This window comes from Rattus norvegicus, chromosome 2, assembly GCF_036323735.1.
Source record: "Rattus norvegicus strain BN/NHsdMcwi chromosome 2, GRCr8, whole genome shotgun sequence".
Taxonomy (NCBI): domain Eukaryota; kingdom Metazoa; phylum Chordata; class Mammalia; order Rodentia; family Muridae; genus Rattus; species Rattus norvegicus.
Genome location: NC_086020.1, coordinates 83576541 through 83599837, shown reverse-complemented (window position 1 = coordinate 83599837; position 23297 = coordinate 83576541). Strand labels below are relative to the sequence as shown.

General features: G+C 41.6%; 1 protein-coding gene across 3 annotated transcripts in view; it reads right to left on the bottom strand.

The window, feature by feature from the left end:
• Positions 1-23297, bottom strand: part of Ctnnd2 (catenin delta 2) — an 847941-nt gene that overhangs the window by 127572 nt on the left and 697072 nt on the right. For all 3 annotated transcript variants that reach the window (NM_001271502.2, NM_001415019.1, XM_039101550.2), the window contains one exon: positions 2301-2418. In NM_001271502.2, coding sequence (NP_001258431.2) covers positions 2301-2418 — 118 coding nt within the window. The remainder of the gene's footprint in view (positions 1-2300; positions 2419-23297) is intronic.

Below are 23297 nucleotides of genomic sequence, written 5' to 3'. Positions count from 1 at the left end.
TTACACACATGATTGTTTTGCTTGCCAGTAAGCATGTGTACCATGTGTGTGCCTGGAGCTGAGTGCCCAGAAGGGGCATTGGACCCTTTGGAGCTCGAGTGCAAGGCAGTTATGAGCTGCAGTGTGAGATCTGTAAACTGAACTCTGCAAGAGCAGTAAGTGCTCTTAACTGTCAAGCCACTTCTCCAGCCCTAAATGACTGTTCCTTTGTTATTGTTTTTGAGACTGGGTTTCACTTAGCTCAGGCTCATACTTCATTCAGTGTGGCCGAGGATAGCCTTGAACTTGTGATCTTCAAGCCTTTAATTCTGGGTGAGTGCCACCGCATCCATTGTATGAGGTGCTGGGGCTCGAGCACAGGGCATCCCACCAGGACTGTAAGGAAGCACCATGAAAACTGAGCCCCTGACATTTGTCTTCCATCTGACTTTATAGCTACATGAGCTTATGCAGGCCTCCTAAGTGGTCTATTTCAAAGCTCCATCCATCCAGGCAGGATTTTAAGCCATAATACCAACAGACCACAATTCACTTCTCAAGGGCCAATTACTTGTGGCCAAGGTTGGGTGTTTAGATTTGAAGGGTGGCAATGGGGCCCCAGTGGGGGTAATAAGATTCCAGCAGGCATCTTCATCAGTTGTTTCAAAGGTAATTCTGAGGCAGAGTTAGTGCTGGAAACCATGGGATCACGGGAAGCGTTCACAGCCATGCCATCCAAGTTCCTTTTAGGACATGTTCCGAGCTTGGAGACACTGTTGTTTGGTGTTATGGATTCCTGAAGAGAATATGTCTGCAGGGACTGACTGACTAAAACCTCTGTGACTGCAGACTGTTTGGAGTTTCACAGGTCCAGAGGCTCTACAATTTATTATGGGTGATCTTTAACCTATTAAATAATCATGCTTTACCTTCTCGGCCCCTCAGACCATCAGACCTAAGATCCCTTCCTAGCCAGGCTCTTGGATTTGGAATATACTAACAGAACTCTAGTTTTCTATCAAAGAAAGGGCTAAGAGTGCTGTCAGACAGCATTCAGGACATAAAATAAAGTAAACCACCTCCTCTGATTTTCCTACCAATGTATTTTTAATAAGTCCTGTTTTATAATTTTTCTGTATTTTACTACCTTAAAAGCTTCATAAAACTCCCTGTGACCAATCCCTTAAAGAAAACCAAGTCCTTTCTCATCCAGTGAGAATTGGGGTAACAGGAACTAGACTTTTTCCTTCTTCTTTTTTGGAGGGAAGTGTAGGCCTCAAGGGCGGAGGGGTGGACCTGGGAGGACTGAGGAGTATAATTATGGTTTATGATGCGAAATTCCCAAATAACTGGTAAAAAATATTGTGAAAAGAAAAAAAAAACTCCATGAAACTAGTTCCATGTCAAAAAATTGGAATTTGGAGTAATCTAAATCCATGCTCCCAGACCACGGCCACTCAAATCAGGCTCCATGGTAAACTCTGTCTTATCCCCTTTGAGTTGAGAGCTGTGGTGGATGGGTGTAAGGAAAACTATTGGTATTGAGTGGATGGAGAGACCAGAGAGTGTGCTTAACAAGCTCAATCCACACGCTCACAACATAGGCTTACTCTGCTCCAGATGTCTGTAACAGCAACTCCAGAGTAGCTCTTATTAAAGAGGGACAGTGTGTGCATATATTATTTTTAAAAGTATAGGTGACATATAGCTTTATATCAGGATTACTATAAGATTTCATTTTTCTAGCTGTTAATTAAACTAATTTGATAAAGACAAAACAAAATATCTCAAATACTGGGGAAGACAACCAATACCTAATTCTATTTCGGTCTATGAACTAAACACAGTACAGTGGCTTTGAGCCATAGCATGCTGGGAGCTTTGATTAAACAGTTTGAAAATCTAGGAAGGATTTTGTAAGATTTTAAAACATCTTTTAATATAATGAGTTATCAAATCTAAGAGAATTTTTGTCTTTAAAAGTATATATATATACTTTTAAATAATATATATATGTATATATATATATGTATATATATATATGAGATATGTGATAACTTATACTCGTCCTGGACACCAGTGATTTGAGTTAATTACACCAGTCTGAATTTTCACTAACTGCTGGTGGAAAATTCAAGTATTCAAGTGCTGGACCTCAGCTACCATGACCATACCTTTAGACAATGGTGGAGGTTATCAGGATAGAGCTCAGAATGCAAGCATGAAATACCGTGGTTGCTTCCCACAGCTCCTAGCATTTGTTTAATCTCTGGGGTTCCTTTAATCACTCAAAAAGATGAAGCTATGCAAACACCACCAACCTTGCTATCGATCTCACTGCTCCCCAGTGCAGACTGAATCACGTACAGCAAGGCATCCGTGAGCCCATCACACTCCCGCATTCTGCGGCGGGCCTCCTCTCCAGCTGAACTTACATTCCTGAAAAGCAAATGAACATGTCAGGGATCGTCACTGTGGTCTCCAAGAGAATACCCTTTCTTATATAAGGAAGCTTGTTTCCTTTCTTCAGTCTTCAATGAGGGTGTAGCTTTAATGAGTGAATGTGATTGCAGGAAACATATATCCAGCTAAGTCGTAAGCATCTACTGCAAATAGAGAATGCAGAATTCCCAAAGTGGTGTGTCAGAGTTCCAGAACTCTTGATAATTAGAAATTTCTAGGAATTCCAGAGATTTGCCTCATTTACAATTGAAGAAGTGATCAGGAACTTTTAAAACATTCTTCTGTAAGAAGTCTCAAGTATTTTCACAGACAGAGCTTCCAACTTACCAAATATTTTAGAGACTTTTTTTTCTGCCCTAAACATATACCTTCCATGGCCATGCTGGAAGTATATTTGTAGCAATTCATTTTAGGGCTATCATGTTTCTGTGTCATTGGAATGTCTCTGACATCGCCCATAGGCAGGAGATAGACCATACTCTTTCCCATCTTGCATATCCCGAGCTAAAGGCAACAGAAGGAACCTGACATAATACCTTAAATAGTTATGACACAGATGTGCATTCCTTTAACTCTATAACAGACACGTGATGATGTCCTAGTAGATGGAGAATCTCTGGCATGTGTAAGAGAGAATCCTTGGAGCACTTTAGTTATTCTGTCACTTAAGAATGTTCTTGCTAAATACAGAGGCGAATGCCAGCAGCAAACCACTGAACTGAGAATAGGTCCCCCGTTGAAGGAATCAGAGAAAGAACTGGAAGAGCTTGAAGGGGCTCGAGACCCCATATGTACAACAATGCCAAGCAATCAGAGCTTCCAGGGACTAAGCCACTACCTAAAGACTATACATGGACTGACCCTGGACTCTGACCCCATAGGTAGCAATAAATATCCTAGTAAGAGCACCAGTGGAAGGGGAAGCCCTGGGTCCTGCTAAGACTGAACCCCCAGTGGACTAGACTGTTGGGGGGAGGGCGGCAATGGGGGGAGGGTTGGGAGGGGAACACCCATAAGGAAGGGGAGGAGGGAGGGGGGAGGGGGATGTTTGCCCGGATACCGGGAAAGGGAATAACACTCGAAATGTATATAAGAAATACTCAAGTTAATAAAAAAAAAAAGAAGAATGTTCTTGCTACGTTTAACATCTAGTTCTGGTAGAAATTTCTTGCAATGGTTGTTGACAACCATAGAAAGAATTCTGGAAGATATGAATGAAACATCTGGAAGATGTTTCCATTAGATATGAATTCATGGAAGGAAGGACAATATTGGAAGAATTGGAGAGCACAAGAAAGATGAGGCAAAGAGACTGAGATACTGTAATGCTGCCCAACTTTGGGAATCCTAATATTGATCTGAAAGGCAGAAATGAATTCTACTCTGGGGTCTGACCCTGGAAGCTTGGATGGAGATGGATAAAACATAGCACCTGGATAACACAGAGCACAAGATCTGCATCTAAACTCCATGGGGTTGCAGGAGTAGTGCTCTTTGCCCATTGCTGGGAGCTGAAGGGACAAGCCACAACAATCTGTGCATTTGGACAGATTATAGGACTTCATTCCACTACCTTGGCATGCATGGTACTTTCTCATTCCACTGCAGACTTCTTTTGCTGGCCCTGAACTCTTCTAAAGATAAAAGAGCTGATATCCCCACTGTGCAGAGAGGTTCTCTGAGGTGAGAGTCAGTGAGGGGGATGCAATAAAACACAAGTCAGTGGAAGAAGGAATTGAGGGCTTCAAGTTGAAGGGGGAATCTGGGTGACTGTTTTTGGGGGGATTTATTTTAATTAAAGGAAAACAGATCTAATGCTTTTAAAAGGCTACTGATCCTACTATTTACTTTGATATCTAAATGTTTAGGAAGAGGGTTAAAATAGTACTTTAATATAACATTATGAAAGGTTATTCAATTTAAATAGGATTTTTAAAAACTGATCTTAAAATATAAATAGAAGATTTTAGTTGCTTAGAAAAGGCAACTAGGTAAATATTAAAAAATATTGTAATGTAATTTCTTACAAATTTTAATCTTTGTTTTTCAGAAAATATCTAGTGGAGAAGGAGGAGGATGAAGAGGAGGATGAGGAGGAAGAAGAAGAGGAGGAGGAAGAAGAGGAGAATGAGGAGGAGGAGGAGGAGCTAGCCTTTGTTAGGAATAATGTGTATGATGCATGGTAATGTTATTAAGACTACAAATGACATTATAAAAGAATGTTCTAGATCAACCCACCTAGAAAGGATTTCTACCAGCTTGTGCCTTGAAGACATTCAGGAAGCCTGTCAGAAATTCCCTATAGTTTTTCATGGCAAGAAGAGTGTTGGATAGCAATATATGTGTGACTTTTGCTTGGTGATAGTGATGGGGTTTCCAAATTATTATAGATCCAGACTCTGTAGAATGGGCCATATGTAGCCTAGCATCTGTATCCTCTCTCCACTGATAAACTCAGTCAATTCTCAGTGTAAGCTCATGATGGGAGCAAACTGCCCCCTTTCATAAGACTTCATGATGATCAGGCTAGTTTCACTGGTTCCAACAAATGTATAGAACCAGCCAACAAGAAGAAACAGGAATGAACAACTTCATGAACATTAGATGTTTCCAATAGGAATTTGACGTTTTTCTTTACCCTAGTTTTTATTTGATTCCAGATCATCTTTCTCTCATACACACACACACACACACACACACACACACACACACACACACACACACACACACGCATGCTCTCATTTTGAAATTTGCAAGGTACTGAGAAATAAGAAAGACTAGTCAGGCTTCATGGCACATGTGTTTAATACTAGTACTAAAGAGTTAGAGGTGGGCACAGCTCTGTGAATTCAAGGCTTGCCTGGTCTACAAAGGTTGTTATAGTTAAGTCAGAGATACATAGTAAGATCCTGTCACAAACAAACAAACAAACAAACAAACAAACAAACAAAAACAAAGGGTATTAACACTCTAACAGAGGAGAAATGACTAGGACACACATGTACACTCCCCCTCTTTCTCACACACATATATATACACACACAGTGTCTCACACTCACAAACATAAATAGAATAATATACACAGAGACACATATAAATATACACAGATACACAGACACAAACATACATGCTCAGACACACACACACACACATTTTCTGCATCTGTGAGGAGGCTTGGTATGTACCTTAAAATGGGTGTCAAAGCATGTGTATCTATTTTCTAGAGATGGTTTTCTAGATGCACTTGGGTATACGGTTTGAATCAACTATTTCCAAATGTGTAAATGCACCTTAGGATGGCCTTGGTTTCTGCTGTAATGAGGAAGATGCAGCCTATCACTGAGTTCGGGGTGTGTGGGGTGAAGGTGTGAGTAGATGTGCACAGCAGTGTTCTCATCGGCAGAAGCATGTGCCACATGGTAGCCACACCATGGAGCAGAAAGCAGGAGCTGGAATCCATGCCAGGGTGCACTGTCATTTCTCTATCCTCTGTAACCTTCCTCTACTAGCCTAGCTCTACCTCTGTGTCTCTATCCCTTGTGACCTGCTTCTGTTATCCATGCTCTACCACTTACCAACACCAAGTGTTCAAACCCAGGAACCTGTGAGAGACACTTGGTGTTCAAGCTGTAAGACACTTCTTGTGCTTTCCTCAACACAAAGTTACTCTTCCAGTGTGACACCAAGCATTTATTATTGTTGATTACTAACACAGGGGAGTCTTGCCAGCTGATGGTTTAAATGTAGACATATCAATAGGCCACAATAAAGACATAAGATAACCTCATGTTATCTCAGCTTGAATCTCTGCCTGCTAATTTACTGTGAATGCTTTGTTGATTGGGAACTAAAACTAGCAAGTGGCTACTTTTAATTATATTCTGCCCATCATGAGGGAGGCAATGTCTAAATCTATTTAGAAATTGTGCAACAAAATTATATGTAAAATACAGCATCAAAAATTCTTGAAGATTCTTTGTTAAATAAAAACCTCATATATATGTGTGTGTATATGCATATATATATATATATATATATATATATATATATATATATATATATATATATATATAAAATCTAGACCCTAGAAATAACCCATATAACCCCGATTGAATTGCTAGGCATGTATTTGGGGTGATCCTTCATGGAGGCTCAGAGAGGACATTGTGTGAAGCTGTTAAGGTGAAGCCTGGATTGCCTGGAGTCTCCAAGATGTAGGTGATGCCAGAACCATGGGCTAGCTGCCAAGGAAAGCTCTTAACAGAGTGGAAAGAGGCCAAAAGAGGGGAGGGTGTTGTAGTCAACAAACCTGAAAGGAGTTGGAGATCTGAAAAGTGCTTTGATATCAAACATGGAGATATACTTTGGAATTTGTTCTGGTGGTTTTCAGTCCTGCTTGGTATTTCCTTACCATGCTCCACTTCCTCCAATTTGGAATGGTAACAAATATCTTGTGCCATTATATGCTGGGACTATGTGATCTGCTTTATCATTTTGATTTTACAGGGGATTACAGTTAAGAAATTGTAGGACTCTCGGGAGAGACTTTGGACTTTGGACTTTTAGATAGGATTGAAACTGTTAAAGACTAAGGGGGCTTTTGAAGTTGGACTGAATGCATTTCTGCATGACGTTGTGGCTATTAGCTTATGGGGACCAGGGAGTGGAATTGATTGTTTTAAAATGTTTGGCCCCCATAGATTCACATGTTTGAATGCTTGGCCATAGGGAGTGGCAATAATAGGAGGCATAATCTTGTCAGAGTAGGTATGGCCTTATTGGAGGAAGTATGTCACTGTGGAGGCAAGTTGTGAAGTCTTTTTTAAGCTCAAATCCAGCCCATGGGTCCCTGTCACATTCTGCTGCCTGTGGATCAAGACATAGAATTCTCAGCTCCTCCAGCACCATGTCTGCCTGCATACTGCCATGCTTTACACCATGATGATAATGAACTAAACTTCTGAAACTGTTAAGTCAGCTCCAATCAAATATTTTCCTTTATAAGAAATGCTATGGTCAGGTGTTTCTTCACAGCAATAAAACCCAAACTAAGACACACACACACATACACACACACACACACACACACACACACACACACACACACACACACACACACGTAGACAAAAAGCAAAGCAACAATATTAAAAGCTATGTGGAAAAAATGCTAGCTCATATGCTGAGGTAGAAATGTAATAATAACAGCATGCCTTTCATCAGCTACCTTAAAAGCAAGGCCTGATATGCCGAGCCTGGAACATAAAGCCAACCAAGATCACTGTTTTCTATCAACATTAGTTAAAAAAAACATTTCAAGGCAAGCACAAATTAAGACAATTGATGCTAAATAAATCAGCTTTATAGAAAACATCTTAAAAGAATAATGTACAGGGAGTAGGAAGGAAGACATTCTCATTCAGGAGAACACAGGAAGCAATACATTACAAGAGAGAAACAAACAGATACAAGTAGGGAAAGAATCATTACTTCCAATACACAAACCAGTTAATTTCTAACACTAACTGGTGAAGAGGAAGAGAAATGTCAATAATCCAGTCAACCTATACACTAGCTAACAAAATCACAGTCAATAGCAAACTCCTCTCAATAACAGCCTTAAATTCAAGTGGTCTCAATTCACCAAGCAATACAGACTAAGTGACTGGATTAGAAAACAATATCCAACTGTCTGCTGTGTACAAGAAACACATATTGTAAAGCCATCCACAACATGAAAGTCAATGGATGGAAATAACCTGCCAGGCAAAGAGAAGCTGCAAATAAACTGGCACATCATTTCTTAAATCTCATAAAACACATGTCAAAATATAACTAGCCAGAAAGAGATGAAGAGGGCCATTATAGTTTAGTAAAGAGAATAATACATTGAGAAGATAATACACTGTAAGTATTTAGGCACTAAACCTCGGGACTTCCAATTTCATAAAGCAAACATCAAAGGTATAAAAATATCATGTGGTTTCTGATAAAATGATACTTGGAGACTTCAATATCTTATTCCCATATTTAGAACATGCCACAGATTGACTGGATATCTGCAGACTATGACATCCAATGGGCAGGGGTTGCATTTTCTTTACAACAGTATGTGGCACTTTCTCTAAACTTGAACGTATACATCATAGGCCACAAAGCAAGAACATTGTGTCCTCTAAAAACCAGAACAAGACAAGATGCCCACCCTCTCTCTCTTATCCAATAGAGCATTGGAAGTCACAGCCATGGGAATAAGATAAGAGAAAGCTATGAATGGATGTAGACAGAAAAGGATGAAGTACAATTTTCCTTCTTCTTAGATAACACAACACTATATTTTAAAGAAACTACAGACCCCATCAGAAAACTTTGAAGTTTTATATATATGCTGAGTAGTTATAGCCTAAAACAGTAACATTAAAAACTCATGAACTTTTTTTGTATCAACAATGACTTTGCCAAGAAAGAAATTAGGAATAAACACTCTACTGAGAAAGTCTTATAAAAAAAAAGAAATAATTGGACTATACCTAACCAAGGGAGTGAGATGCTTCTAAAAGGAAAAGTTTAATATTGAAAAAGTAAATTAAATATATTCAAAGATATACTTATTCATTTACCCAGCTTGTGAACGAATGCAATGCACTGACTGAAAATGACTGCACTTCCAAACCCAGCCTACTAACTGTGCAATGCCCATCAAAACTTCAGTGACACTTTTCACAGCACCAAAACAGCAGGAATGAAAACCCTATAGTTCACATGGAAAGGCGAAGACTACAGATAGGCAATATACCCAGAGTCAGAAAGCACAGTGCTCGAGATATCACAATATCTACTCCAGAAGCCATAGTAACAAGAACAGCATGGTACTGCAACACAACACATGCACAGACCCATAAAACAGAATAGAGCTCACAGACAGAATTCCCTACGGCTTTGGCCACCTAATGTTTGACAAAGCTCTGAAAAACTTATATTGGCGGGAAAAAGCAGCCTATTTGACAAACAATGCTGTTTAAATACCACCTATAGAGGATAAAATTAGATCCATATCTCTCACTACACACACACACACACACACACACACACACACACACACACACACACACGCACAAATAATTCCAAAAGAATAGAATTTCAGCTGATGAAACTGTTAGAGGAGAATAGGTGAAACACGTCAAGGTAGAACTGTAGGCAAGAGCTTTGTAACTAGGAGATCAGTCGCCAGGAAGTGGGATTACAGGAAATCACAAAGCTTCTGTATATGAAATTACAAAGATTCAGCACAGCAACAGAATATATATATGTATATATATAAATGTGTGTGTATGTGTATATATATATATGTCACACACACAATTCCAAAAGAATAGAAGGCTTACATCACACACAGAATATATATATATATGTATATACATACACACATATATATGTACATTATGCATATATAATTTTTAGGAAACAGGGTCACCCCTGAAATCATTATGCTAAGTAACATAACTCAGTCTCAGAAAGACATATACTGCATATTCTCTCTCGAATGTAGATCTTTGATTCTAATATCAAATATTTGTGTGTGTGTGCGTGCACACACGCGTATGCATGCACATCTCTGTGTCAATGTAAGTGTGGGTGTGTAGATTATGAAACTAAACAAGCGAAAAGCAGTTTTAAGGAAGCATGTATACATGTATGTGTTTATAACTAAACACCAATGACATAAGAGCACAAAAGCAGCTACCAGAGGTGCAAAGTCACAAGGAAGGACAGATTTGGGGTAAAATGGGAGGAGCCAAAAACTTATGTATGAAAATTCCATAACAAAAGCTATTACTTTGTGTGTTAATTAAAAAATGACCAACGTTTTAAAAAGCGTTATCTGAAGTACCAGGCAAACATCACAAGCCATATTAACTATGTTAGGATTAGCCACACTTCTGTACATTTCACTGGGGAGCTGAATTGACGTAAAGCCCCCGACTTCTTTCTCTGTCTCTCTCTTTCCACATCTGAGTACAAATGGCACCTCATCCCAGCCCAGCCAGAACTATTTCCTGAGAATCGAGCTTCCTTAATTTTTAAAGGATTAGCATAGTCTAGCTGTTTGGATTACTGTGTGCCTGGTGCTTTTCCCCTGAGGAAGGCAATTTCTTTATAAATCGAGAGCCCGACGAGGGCTGGGTAATTGCTTTGCAGAACTGCAGGGACAGAATGCTTCAGCGGCCAAAGACCAGCTACCTGTTGCGGCCAGCAGAGAGCCCTGCTGCCACTCTGTCTTTAGAGCCATCAATGCTGCATGAGCTCCCCAACGGCCCCCAGGTCTCCTCATAAATGAAAAGTATCAGGGGGAGATGGATGAGCTCCTCTTTGGCTGGTGATCAAACACTGTCCCTTTTAAGGCTTCCTGGGTATGCGCCTTCTGCAGTCAGCCATGCATCAGGGAACACTGTTCTAGGGAACCGAAAGCACAACCAGAGTTACCTGAGTTGAAAGACACCCTTTTGCTCTCAAGTACTACCTGGAGCTTTAGCTACATGATTCCAATTAGAGTAGATGGTTGCCACAGAGTTAACTGCTCCATGAAATGTCTGCTAAAAGTTTTCCATGGGGCTAAATTACAGGGAAATCACAGGGATAAGAACACGAAAGCTGTGTGGCTAAAACCATTAGCTGGGAACCTAATTGTGCCTGTGGTCCTGTGCACTCCCCAAACACACCCACACTGTTCACAGTTCTTTCCTATCTGGCTCTACTAAGAGCACAAGCTGTACTCTCTGACAGGTGACCACTGCTAGAATATATTCAGTGTCTCCACTTAGTTCAACTTCTGGACAGTGCCTGCCTTCTTTGATTTCACTAATTTACAAAGAGTTTTACTTATATGTTTGCAGTGGGCGTGGAAGCCAGGGTATACTACATGTGGAGCCACCAGGTTAACTACAGATCTGGCAAACTATGCCTTTCTGAAGTACATATACCACTGAAGCAAGCACACAGACCATGCCTCAAAAAGAGCCCTTGATGGCCCAGCTATAAGTGTACAACCACCAATGAAAAAAGTCAAAGGTCCAAAGTAATTTAAATTGAAAGACTGATGCAAGAAAGTGTTTTCTTCCCTTTCTGTGAATTCAAATTATTCATCAACCTGATGTGGTTTCATAAGAGAAATCAGAAATTTATACACACACACACACACACACACACACACACACACATTGAATATTCTACAGTGCTCCGATGATATCTCAGATACATACAGTGCTCGGATGATACAGTGCTCGATCGACATAATCTATGATCACTAGGGAAGAGTCTTAATTAAGTATTTTCTACATTGGGCTAGCCAACAATGTTTGTGGGGCATTGTTTTAACTAAGTTAATTGATGTGGGAAGACCCAGACCATCATGGGCAAAGGCATTCCCGAGGTGAGGAGTCCTGAACTCTGTACGAGTGGAGAGGCTAAGCTCAGCACAAGTGGGAAAAGCAAATAGCACACACGCATGCACTTCCTTCTGCTCCTCACTGTGAATGCAGTGGACCAGAATCTTGCTTTCACTTTCCCTCAGCGATTAACCATAGCCTGGAATTGGGATCCATTCAAATCCTTTCTCCTCAAAGTTATGTTTTTGTTTCTTGCCTTTATCACAGCACCAGGAATGAAGCTAGCACACTGACTATTTGGAACTGTGATTGCACTGCAGTGCAGTGTTACACATCCAGGGTCAGGTTATCTTGGGCTACGATTACTCTCCTAACAGCCACTCATTGCCCATTTCTCTCTGTGATCAAAAGCACTTGTGAACATCAGATATAACTGTTTAGAGTGTGTTAACTCTGTAGATCACCAACCCCAAAGCTAAGAATATCCTCAGACAGAATCTGAAGCCAATAATAGGGATCTCTCCCCTTTGGGGTAACTTCACATTCCCACCATTGTGTAGGTTGATGTCATTATGCAGGTGAAGGCAGACACAAGATAAAATGAAGCTTGTCATTGGATGAGAAGGAAGGGAGGCAAGAACAGAGATTTCAGAAGGAGAGGGAGGGAGAAGCAACATGGAGGCAGACTTAAATGATCCTCGCCATACATCTCTACCTAGATAGAGGTTCTTATGAATTTTTCTTAAGGGATGGATTTCTATAGGTCAGTTTATCTTATCTAGGTGGGTGGTTGCGAGTTTATTGTGTGGATGTGTTGTGGATTGAGATTTTAACATATAAATCTGATTGTTGGGTTGCACTGTGTTGAGTCTTGATTTTACCGGGTAGCTGGAACTAGAGAGTTCATGGCTAGTAGAGAGCTACCAGGAGAGATACTAACCAGAGATAAATTATGGTTAGTTTCATATGGCCCCAAGCGTGCCAGAACTAACTTTAGGGACCACCAGTGTGCCACGCTGGAATGGCTCATGGACCACCTGGGTCTGAGAGTACTTGGGGGCAGTGTGGAGCCACTGAGATAAAGATACCCCACAGTGCCATGTGGCCCCACGGGTGCCAGCTCTAACATGGGATAAAAGGTTACCAGTTTTTTAATACTTACCGCAACATTATTGTATTTAGAAAATGGTTTGATTTGTGAGTTTCTTTTGCTCTTTAACTGGAAAAGGCTCAGGAGACCATTTCCACGTTGGAACATGGTATTCAGGGCAATGTGAATCTATGTTTCCAGGGTCATGTTCTCTCCTATTTGGTTCAAGAATAAACTATACTGTGATGCTTTTGAAGTGGCAGCTTTGTCTGGCTTAGACAGAGATACTGAAGATATGAATTTAACGTTAACTTCACGGAGCCTCCAGGAAGATAAGCATCAAATGATGATATAATCCAAGTCATTGCATTATTGACACTCCGTGGGTGTTTGTTTTGTTGTTGTCTGCTTGCTTGCTTTTGGAGAGCGTTGTTTTTTGAGAGAGAGTCCCTCTACATATCCCTATCTGTCCTAAACTTACTATGTAGACGAGGCTGACCTGAGACTTGCAGAGATCCACGGTCCTCTGCCTTCCAAATGCTGAGATTAACAGGGTGCATGACTACACCCCACTTTAATCCTGCATCTTCTGAAGAGCAGAGCAATAATGACAGAGAAGGGACCACTGGGAATCTGCCACCTGCCTGGTAGGTTTGAAGACTCAGCATCTGGCGCTCTGGATAGAGAGATACTATCTAATAGATACTAATAGATACTAACACTGGTCTTTCAACTTCCATTTCTATATTTCACTTCTATTTTTTCACCTATTTCTCTCTGTGCGGTCATGCATTTTACATTTATTTATTGGAATGAAATTTTAACAAACTTCCCTTCAAAGACTTAATAAAGCCGGGAAACCTAAGTTTCCTTTTTTTTCTATTTTTTTTAAGCTTTATGTCTTGGGGCTCAGTTTCCCACCAGGCCTGTTTCCTATTTGCAGGATTGCTTTGACCACACACTGACAGTTTGTTGGTCACCAATAATAACCACAAGAACCCTGAATGTCTGTTCAGAAAAAGGAACCGTGAGTGCTTCTGGACCTCACCCTCTCCACCTGTGTGGCTACCCAGCACTCCTAACTGCTGATCCCAGCATTTCTCTAACACAGCTATTCAGCGTTCTTGTCCTGCCTGGCACAGTGGAATAAGTAGCCCCAGGGTAGGAGAGGGGAGTGGAAGTCACAGGTCCTGTTATTCCAGGCCAGGCCCACTTGTGTCCTTTTTCTGGGAACTTTTCCTGTTGGCAGAGGACTAACAACATTCAAATTCTAGGAGGTGACGCCTTTGTTGTCCATTACATTATACGGGTGGTGCCTACCTACCTGACTGAATCATTCCTCTTATAAAGGGGACTATGGAGATCTGACTAGCTATTTCTCTATCTTGTGAAGACACGGGAACAGCCACCATCTGTTTTTGGAACAATACACTTGTAAGAATCCATCCATGTTTGTCCTCTGGTCTCAGATGCCAAGCCTTCAGAGCTGTGACAAATTTATTTTGGTTATGTTACCCAGTCAACACATTTTGCTATGACAGCCTAAATTAATGAAGTCTATCTTCTTCCCTACAGGGAGGAGGGTACTCTTTAATTTATGGTAGAAATGCTAATAAGAACTTCACTGGATCAAAAGAGCTTAAAAGCTATGTCCAAAATGGAAGTAATTAAAAGTGTATAAAATGTATCTTTCCTTTATTTTCTTAGAATTTCTGCAATTTCCTAAATTATGAAGCAAGTTCGGAAACTCACTTGGTGATGTTCCTTTGACAAAAAGCTAGAGACAATTGGGTAGTTCTGCTAGGTGAATACTGACCTTTGGAAACAATTGGAATTTTTAGCTAATGACAAGTTTACAGTGTAGAGAGTGTATAGTCCATCCTTTGTTTGAGGATAAAGAAAGGAGATGAACAAAGAGGCAAAGAGTTCTTGAATACATGTGTGCTCCATGTAAGAGAACACCGCACAGACAACCGGCAAAACAAAAATAACATGGATCTCTTGCTTTTGGAAGAGTAAGGATATGTTTTTAACTTTAATTATTGATCTCTGCTTACTTTTTTCTGGAGAACTTTCTAGAAGCAGAAGTATGCTTTTGTAAAGAAGAGTACATAGGTGGCTCAGATGGAGGTTAGAGGGTACACTGAGATGGATTGTTGTCTAAGAAGTTTACTAGATGAGTTAGTAATGTCATGGGCAGATAAAAAGATAGACAACAGCACAGTGGGCCTCTGAGGACAGTTCAGGCTCTAGCATTGGAGATAGACAAGATGATAAAATCTCTGACGGGAGAATCCAGAGTCCCTGTGGCAGATGTGGGAGTCTCTTCTTCTGCCTTCTGAGAGTGAAGGAGATTGCACAAGCCTGAAGATAGGCTTTCCAATTCCCAGGATAGAGTCGGGGAATGGGGCAGGGAAGCAGGATATGTAGTTGTCATACCAGCAACCTTTGGTGTTTACTCACTTCCCTGGGAAGCCTGTTGGCTAGGGATTTATAGGTGACATCTTAGTTAGGTACTTGTCAGTGTCTGTGAGAGCTGAAGGTATTGTGGTGGGAACAGCAGCTGGAATCTAGCATTATACTCTTTCAAGCACCAGGTGGGACTTTAAGTTCATAGACCAGTCTGAATTTCTACTTAAGAACTGGGCACTCCAGCTCAGAGCAGGAAACGGCTGAGGAACAATTGGCAAATGATGGCTGGGGGTGGGGGTGGGCTCAGGTTTCTTCATAGGTATAGCCTACTGAAGGTTGCCCAAGCAGCAATGGATAGCACCCCACACCCACACTTAGAAGGGCATTGCCAAGCACTCCATGGGATTCCAAAGAGATAAAGAAAAAGAGGAAGAAGAGGAAGACACTAAGAAGACATGAGATTGGGAGGTAGGTAGTCTAGAAGAAGTTGGGAAAGAAGGTTGGGAGTGGAAACAACCTAAATTCATTGGATTCATGTGTGAAACACCAAAGGATATATAACATGCTTTATAGAATGTTGGAGAAGCTAAAGAGCAGTTTAGTTTCTGACTCTCCAAAGCAACGCTGCCATATGGTTCATCTGGACCTTTTGTTCTTCATTGTAGGAGGAACTCTAAAGACATAGCTCTCAGATTTCCACCTCCTGACTGAGTGAAATAACCATCTAGGCATGGTAATAGAGGTGCCTTGAGGTCAGTGCCTACTTTAAGATTCAAGACTGATCTGCCAGTGGGAGCTACAGATGAAGGAGAACAAGAAATGTGAATCAGGATTCCGGTGGGCCACCATGTTGGCTTATAGGTCCACAGAGCAAGGAACACAATGGTGGCCTCAAGGATCTTAGAGCAACTCCTGTTCAGCCACCAGTGTGGAAATTGAGTTGTCAATCTGCAGCTGCCTAGAACTGAATTTGGTCAGTGGCTAGTTGAGCCTGAAAATAAGACCTTCCCAGAGTTCCTCAGGAAGAGCCATGGTGGGCACCATGATATCAAATATGATCAGTTTCAAGTGGAGAAATCAAGCAAGCCTCTTTTACCTCTGGGGCACAGAACTCTGTGGCCATCATTGAACTGCACATTCTGTGAGTCTAATCTGCAGTAATATGTCATGACAGTTCCTCAAAGCCTGAGACTCACCACGGGATGTTACATGAATGCCCACATTAACATTTCTGTGCAAGGACTTAATGGATATAAGATGAGCATTCTGTTTCTTCTCATGGGAACACTTTAGAAGCTCTGAGCAACAAGACGGGAGACAGTCATTAGGACTTTTAGTTGCCTCTTGCTGCAGCAATTCAATCTGAGCAAGAATCTCACCAACTCTCCTACCTGAGAGTAGCCCCTCCCAGTTTATTGCCACCAGATGGCTGGCACTCAGTGTGAGTGTGGGATAATGGAACCTCAGGGAGCATCATCTCATTTTACTGCTGTGGCCCATGGACAGAGTTATACTTTGCAAATCCAAGGATTATAACAGCTGTGTCAAAAGATCGGATGCAAAGACACTTGGAGATTCCACAAAGCATCATTGTAAGCAGGGCTGAGTTACACAGTGAAGCCGAGGCAACACTGAACAAGTGCTACCATCTAAGGGGTTTCAGTTCTTCATCACCCTTGGTTTTGAGCAAATACAAATATAAATGAATATTTTGTTTAAAATTATACATTTAACCAATTTAGTGTCTTCACCAAGAAGAGAGGGAGAAGGAGAGAGAGAGGGAGGGAGGAAGGGAGTGAGGGAGGGAGGGAAGGAGGGAAGGAGGGAGGGAAGAGAGAGAGAGAGAGAGAGAGAGAGAGAGAGAGAGAGAGAGAGAGAGAGAGAGAGAGAGAGAGATTGCTCTTGACACTCGGCCTAGGGCATGTCTCCCTGTCACATCCTCACTGTTCTTTGTAGATAATTATAATTCTTAGAAACTTGGCACAAAGCACACCGAGACATCAGTGTGGTGTAGCAGTAACCTAGAAAATAGAAGCCAGAAACTCAGGATTTTCTTAAACCTCACCTTAATCTAATTACTCTTATGACAAATCCTTTTATGAGTACTAAAATAGAAAAGTTTTAGAGATCTGTTGGCCAGTAAAGAACACAGCTACAAGAAGGCACAGTAGGTGATTTTTTTTATTTGTTTAAACTGTATACTGCCAGAAGAGTCTTATATGCTGTACAAACGTACAAGCTGTGGCTGCTTCAGCTAGGCACTGAATGGCTTCACTTAATCTGATAATTTGCTAAAATCCCCGAGAAACATACTGTGCCACTTTAACTTTAATCACGACCACTCTACATGGAATATTTTTTATAGAATCTGAACAAAAATCAAACACACAGCATTAGGCTATTCCAAGTTCAAAGAAATTACAGATTGCTACAGCCAACAAAGCAACAGTTCCCTGTCTATTGGCGCCCATGGACACATCCGATGGGCTGTGTGCTCATAAAGCACTCTTCATCAACCTTGGTACTTTCTACAGAGTGAGACATGGCCCAGTGTAGGTCCATGAAGTTACAAGCAAGGGAGATGTACTGTCATTCTCCATTTGATCTGAATTTTGGAAGTGGTTTAGGAAACATTATCTACCTCTACATTGCGTTGGCCAATGCAAAGGTATGGATTCTTGTGTCACCCCTTACCCTACCCCAAATTCTTATGCTGACACTAACCTCCAAGGTAAGGTTGTTCAGGGGTGAGGCTTCTGGGAGGAGATTAGGTGGAGAGTGGAACCCTCATCAATAGGATCAGTGTTCTTAAAAAAGAAGCCTGGGAAACATGTTTGCCCTGTCTCCTATGTGAGGACACAGCAAGAAGGCATCATGTTTGATGCAGAAAGCAACCATCCTGAGACAATGTTGGTCCCTCCATCTTTTCAGCCTCCATGACAGAGGGACAAATTTCTGTTGCTTTTGAACTACAGAAGAGAAAAGTATTTTGTCATCGCAGCCTGCACCATGACAACCAGCCCTTTCTTCTTTTCTCTTTAGTTGTGAAATCTGCCATGGAAACCATGGATTAAGTTACTGACCAATAGAAAAGAAATATTATGAGAAAGCATAGTCCTTCCAAGGTGTGTGTGTGGCTACCATGTTCAAGAAATACCATAGAGTAGGAGATGGGAGGGAGGAAGCAATCTGAGAAAAGGACAGAGGATTGGGAGGGTAGAGGGTACATGTGAGGAGACATAGGGTTGAGACTGGAGGTGTTAACCAGGGACTGACTGATTTGGAACTTTCCTAATGGCTACTCTGCCACATGCCAGGATACCTGTCAGTTGCATAGGCTCCTAGTTCTTGACTCTTTCCCAGAAAACCTCATCCAATTGTCACCGATAGTTGCAGCTCTACAGGTAGCCACTAGTCACCCTCCATGGCCACCGACTTATCCACCCAGCACCTGCTACAGTCTCTCTACTTTTTCTCCTTCCTTGCTTCCCATGGAAGCTCTGTGGGACCAGTATTGTGATTCTTGGAAAACATACATTGAACTACAAGTCTTCTCCAAGATCTTCCGTTTTGCTCTTGGTCAAACTCCAAGTCCTTAGCATGGTAAGCAAAAGGAAGATGCCCTTTATTTTCCAACTAGGTTGAATCCAGTCTGTTCCTTCAGGGTCCCCTTTTACCTTTGGACCCACTTACTCTGTGTGTGTGTGTGTGTGTGTGTGTGTGTGTGTGTGTGTGTGTGTGTCTGTGTGTCTGTGTGTGTCTGTGTGTCCCTCTTGACAGTAACATCAGAAGGGTCTAGCACAGTGCCTAGCATGGTGAATCCTCTTTATATATGTTTGCTGAATTAAGAACATGTCCCACTTTATCCCCATTCGAACCTTAGAAAAAAGTAACACATTTACCCCCAGTTTATCAAAAGGGGTTGACTGTCAAAGAAAGCACGTGTACAATTCATCTACTTACCAGTCAGACAGTTTTACCTTGTCAAGTGATGCAAAAGATGCAAGAATTTCCTTAACTGCTCATAAAATACTCAGAATAATTGGATTTCATACCAATGTGGTGAAGATGTTATGTGTTGTTATATAAAATAAGTGATAATTTGGAAGGGAATATAAAAAATAGTTTCTCCACTCCCCACTTACATTAATATTTTTTTAGTCTTGTGGGTAGATCTGTGATACATACATGGCTGGCTCATCCTTTAGAAATGGAGAAAGATATGGATACTGCAGTAATTCAAGATCACACAGCAAGTCACTTTCCAATCAGACCTAGATTGGAAGATCTTTTCAACACCTGACCTGTAGATTTCAACACAACATCTAAAATAGGACATCTGACTGCAGCTCTCCCCCTAACTTCTAGGATATAGTCCAAGAGGAGCAAGTGGGGTCAGTGTTTTCTTAGGTTTCACCTGCCCTCAAACAACCTCCTTATTCCCCTCTTGAGGTCCTCGCTCATCTCTCTGCTCCACCCTCCAACTGAGCCCATAGCTACATTTATATAGCACAGGCAACATGGCCCCTCTTCCTTCTAATCATGCTTCCATGGTTCCAGGTAGTCTACAAAATAAAGAGACTTTCCCCCATTTCTCTCCTTGAACTCCTAGCATTGGTATTGGAGACTTTCCCTCTTTCAGGGACCTCCCCATTATCCTAGGTAGTCATATTGAGCTCTTTGCCCATTCTAAGACATGAAAAGCAGTCTCTCCTCTGCGTTTTAGCCCTTCTATGCTCTGCATACCAAGAAACACCTGGGGGTCTTGCTGGTGTTCTTTAGTGTGATCTATGCCCTCTACACCAGGGAATTTCAACAAAGCTACAAAGGCCTTAATCATGGCTTTATGTACACTCATTATTCACCAAGAGTCGAACTTCCCTGACTCTTTCAGACCGCAAATATTGTGCTTAATTAATCTTAGTTTTAATGGTACCTAGCAATGTCCTTGACACAGCTTAGAAATTCCTTTTACATATATGGGGAATGAGACCCCCATCTAAGCTAGCTAAGCTATTGATTTAGCATTTATCTGGCATCAATGTTGAGTGTTGCCAGCTGATTCCACAGTGAGGGCACCGTGAGCAAAGCTTCTTCTTTAGGCTCTAGGAACTCAGGTTGGAATCTTGGTGCATGGAGCTGTGTTGTTATGACTTAATTTTTATGTCAATTGGAGAGAAATGCACATTTTGTTCCTAAAGCATGATAGTGATTTTTGATCTGTATTGGTAAGGTCCAATGGTCTCCTTCAAATTAGGTAGATGGTTGAACGAAGAACCAAGAGTAATACAAATGAGCTGACAGGACAGCGATGTTTATGTGACAGAAAAAGATTCTGTGGCTTCACAGAACTAACTGATACAGTAGATCATTTAGTGGATATACCACAAACACACTGGAAAACATACATGCATATGGCAATAACCAAGATACGGTTTTCAGGTGCAAACATGGGGTCATGCATCCCTCTCTCTCTCTCTTTCTCTCTCTCTCTCCTACCCCTCCCTCTCCCTCTCTCCTTCTATCCCTCCCTCACTCCCCTCTCCCTGACTCTCCATAACTGAGGAGATCTGAGTGACCAGGAAACTTGCAAATTTCCTTGCATTGGTGAGAATGGGAGTTCATTTTGTGGTTGCTGAGCTATGCATTTATCAGGTAAATGACGATGTTTTAGGGAGAATGAACAGGTGACCAGTCAGGATCCTCAGCTACTTGAGAATGCAGCTTGTCATGTGGCTGGGTTTCACTCGGCACATAGGCATCAAAGTCAGGGAAGCCTCCAATTGTCATGGGAGGCCTCTGAACAGGAGCCATTCAAGTTGGGATATGAAGAAGCAAGAAGAACAAAGTTCTTTGTGTACTTGGGGTCCTCTGTGATGTTCACTGGGTAAACCAGGTCCTAGTGTAAAAAGTCAGAGCAAGGAGCTGTTATTGCAAACACAGAAATTCAGGGGCAGAGGAGAACTGGGAGGCTGGACACCAGATGGTTGGACCAATATTTCCTCTCATTGATAAAGAGTACTTTCTTCTAAGAACTCACGGACACTGATATGAAGCCATGCATAAGACTTGCACTCAGGCCAGGAAAATTGGATCTCTAGGTGTCCCTGTGTTCCTTCGCCTGTGAGTCTCATGCATGAGTCTTCACAGCTCAGTGAGTTTCCAAGGAAAGAGAAAGAAGCTTGGAAGGTGAGCAGTAAAGTGCCCCTTTCTCCATCAGCCTCCTGGTTCCCAGTCGGAGCCTCTGTACCTTCAAGCCCTGCGGTAGGTGTTCAGACAGGATGTGTCTGAAGGTCTCTACCTGCACCTGCAGAGCTTCCCCACTGGGTGTTTGATAGGGAATGAGAGCACGATCTGTCTCAATGATCTGCTCTCTAAAGGGAAATAGCCTTGAAAAATCCCAGTAACCTGTATCCTTTCCTCCTTAAACCTATTGTTTTGGGGCTGGTTGAAACTTTCAGCCTCCCCGCCCCCCATCTAACTGGGGGGTACTGTCCTGTTCATCTGTTTCATCTCCTTAGGAGAGACAGGGGTCAAGGACAAATGTCACTTAATCATGTTTGCCAGCCCAGGAGGTAGCTCATAGCTGAAAAGGAAATAAAATTCCTTTCTGTTCTAGAAGACAGCTTAGTGGTGCTGCCTTCCCACATGCTAGAGAGAAAGTCTGACCTTCAGGTATTGCCAGACTCTGAGCCGGTATTCCATTTCCACGGGTATTCACTCACTGTGACAGGCCACAAGCCCTGCCTCCTGGCAGACTCAAAAAGGACACCGTGCTTTTTACTCTTACTTGAAATAATTACCCTTTCCAGTAAGCTCCATTTGCTCCAACAGCCTGACACACCCTTGTGCAAAACAGAGCTGTAAGAGCAGCCAGGACCACTTCTGCTGGCGACACTTCCACTTGACAGGACCTTCGTCCGCTTTAATTAAATTAGCTTGCAATTAGTGACTACACTGTTGTTCCAAAATAAGGTCAGGAAGAACAATGGTCAGGACGTGAAAGTCCACACAGAACGTTCACGAAGCACCACGCGGCATGATGAATTGGCTGGCCTCCCCTGGGCATAGCCATTCTCACATAAACTCTTTGTGCCAGCATAGCTTCTTTCTGGTCATAAGTTACCTTAAGAGAAGTGTAATTAATTGTAGGAATTCATTAGCTCCAGTCAGTGCCTCTGCGGCAGCATGTCTTTTGTGCCGGTACAGAGCTTGTTAATGGGGAATAATGATGCATCTGCACCTCCCGGGGACAATAATGAAGGACACAGGTTAATCGGAAGTCCCAGCATGTCTGTCCCCTTCCGTAGCAGTCCAAGAGACTGAGAAATACATTCATGACACAGACAGAAAAGTATGGAGTCCCACAACAAAAAGACGAAGGTATCAACATATTACCTTATACGTAAGTATTGTTGCTTTATTTTTTTTAACTCATAATACTTAAGTATTGTTACTTAACTTCCAGAAAAAAATGAATCTGTGCATACATTATGAAGCCTAGACAGGACAACCCAACTGTTGGCTCACTTTGACTTAAAAAAATAGTTTTTAATTAGTACTTCCAGAATATTTCCTGCCTAACTTTCAGACCAGAATTAAGGAATGTACAGAGACCCACAGCCAAACATTAGGCAGAGTTCAGGGAACCCTGCAGAAGAGGGAGAGGAAGGAGTGTAGGAACCAGAGGGTTGGAGGATGGGCCCCATGAACCATGCATGGTCCAGAGAATAAACCAAGGGCTAGTAGGTGCTCACAGAGACTGAAGTGACAACCAGGGAGCTAAACATGCTAGCTTTCTCCCTAGCTAAACATGGAGCTAATCTCAAGACATAGGAAACACAACTATAAGAAGCACATACTTACAACCAATTAAAAAAAAACAGCAAAAAAAATTTAAAACTTTAGTTACTAAATGTAATATGGAAGGAATGGCATGATGGGATATCTTGTGCTGATCGCTTATATTT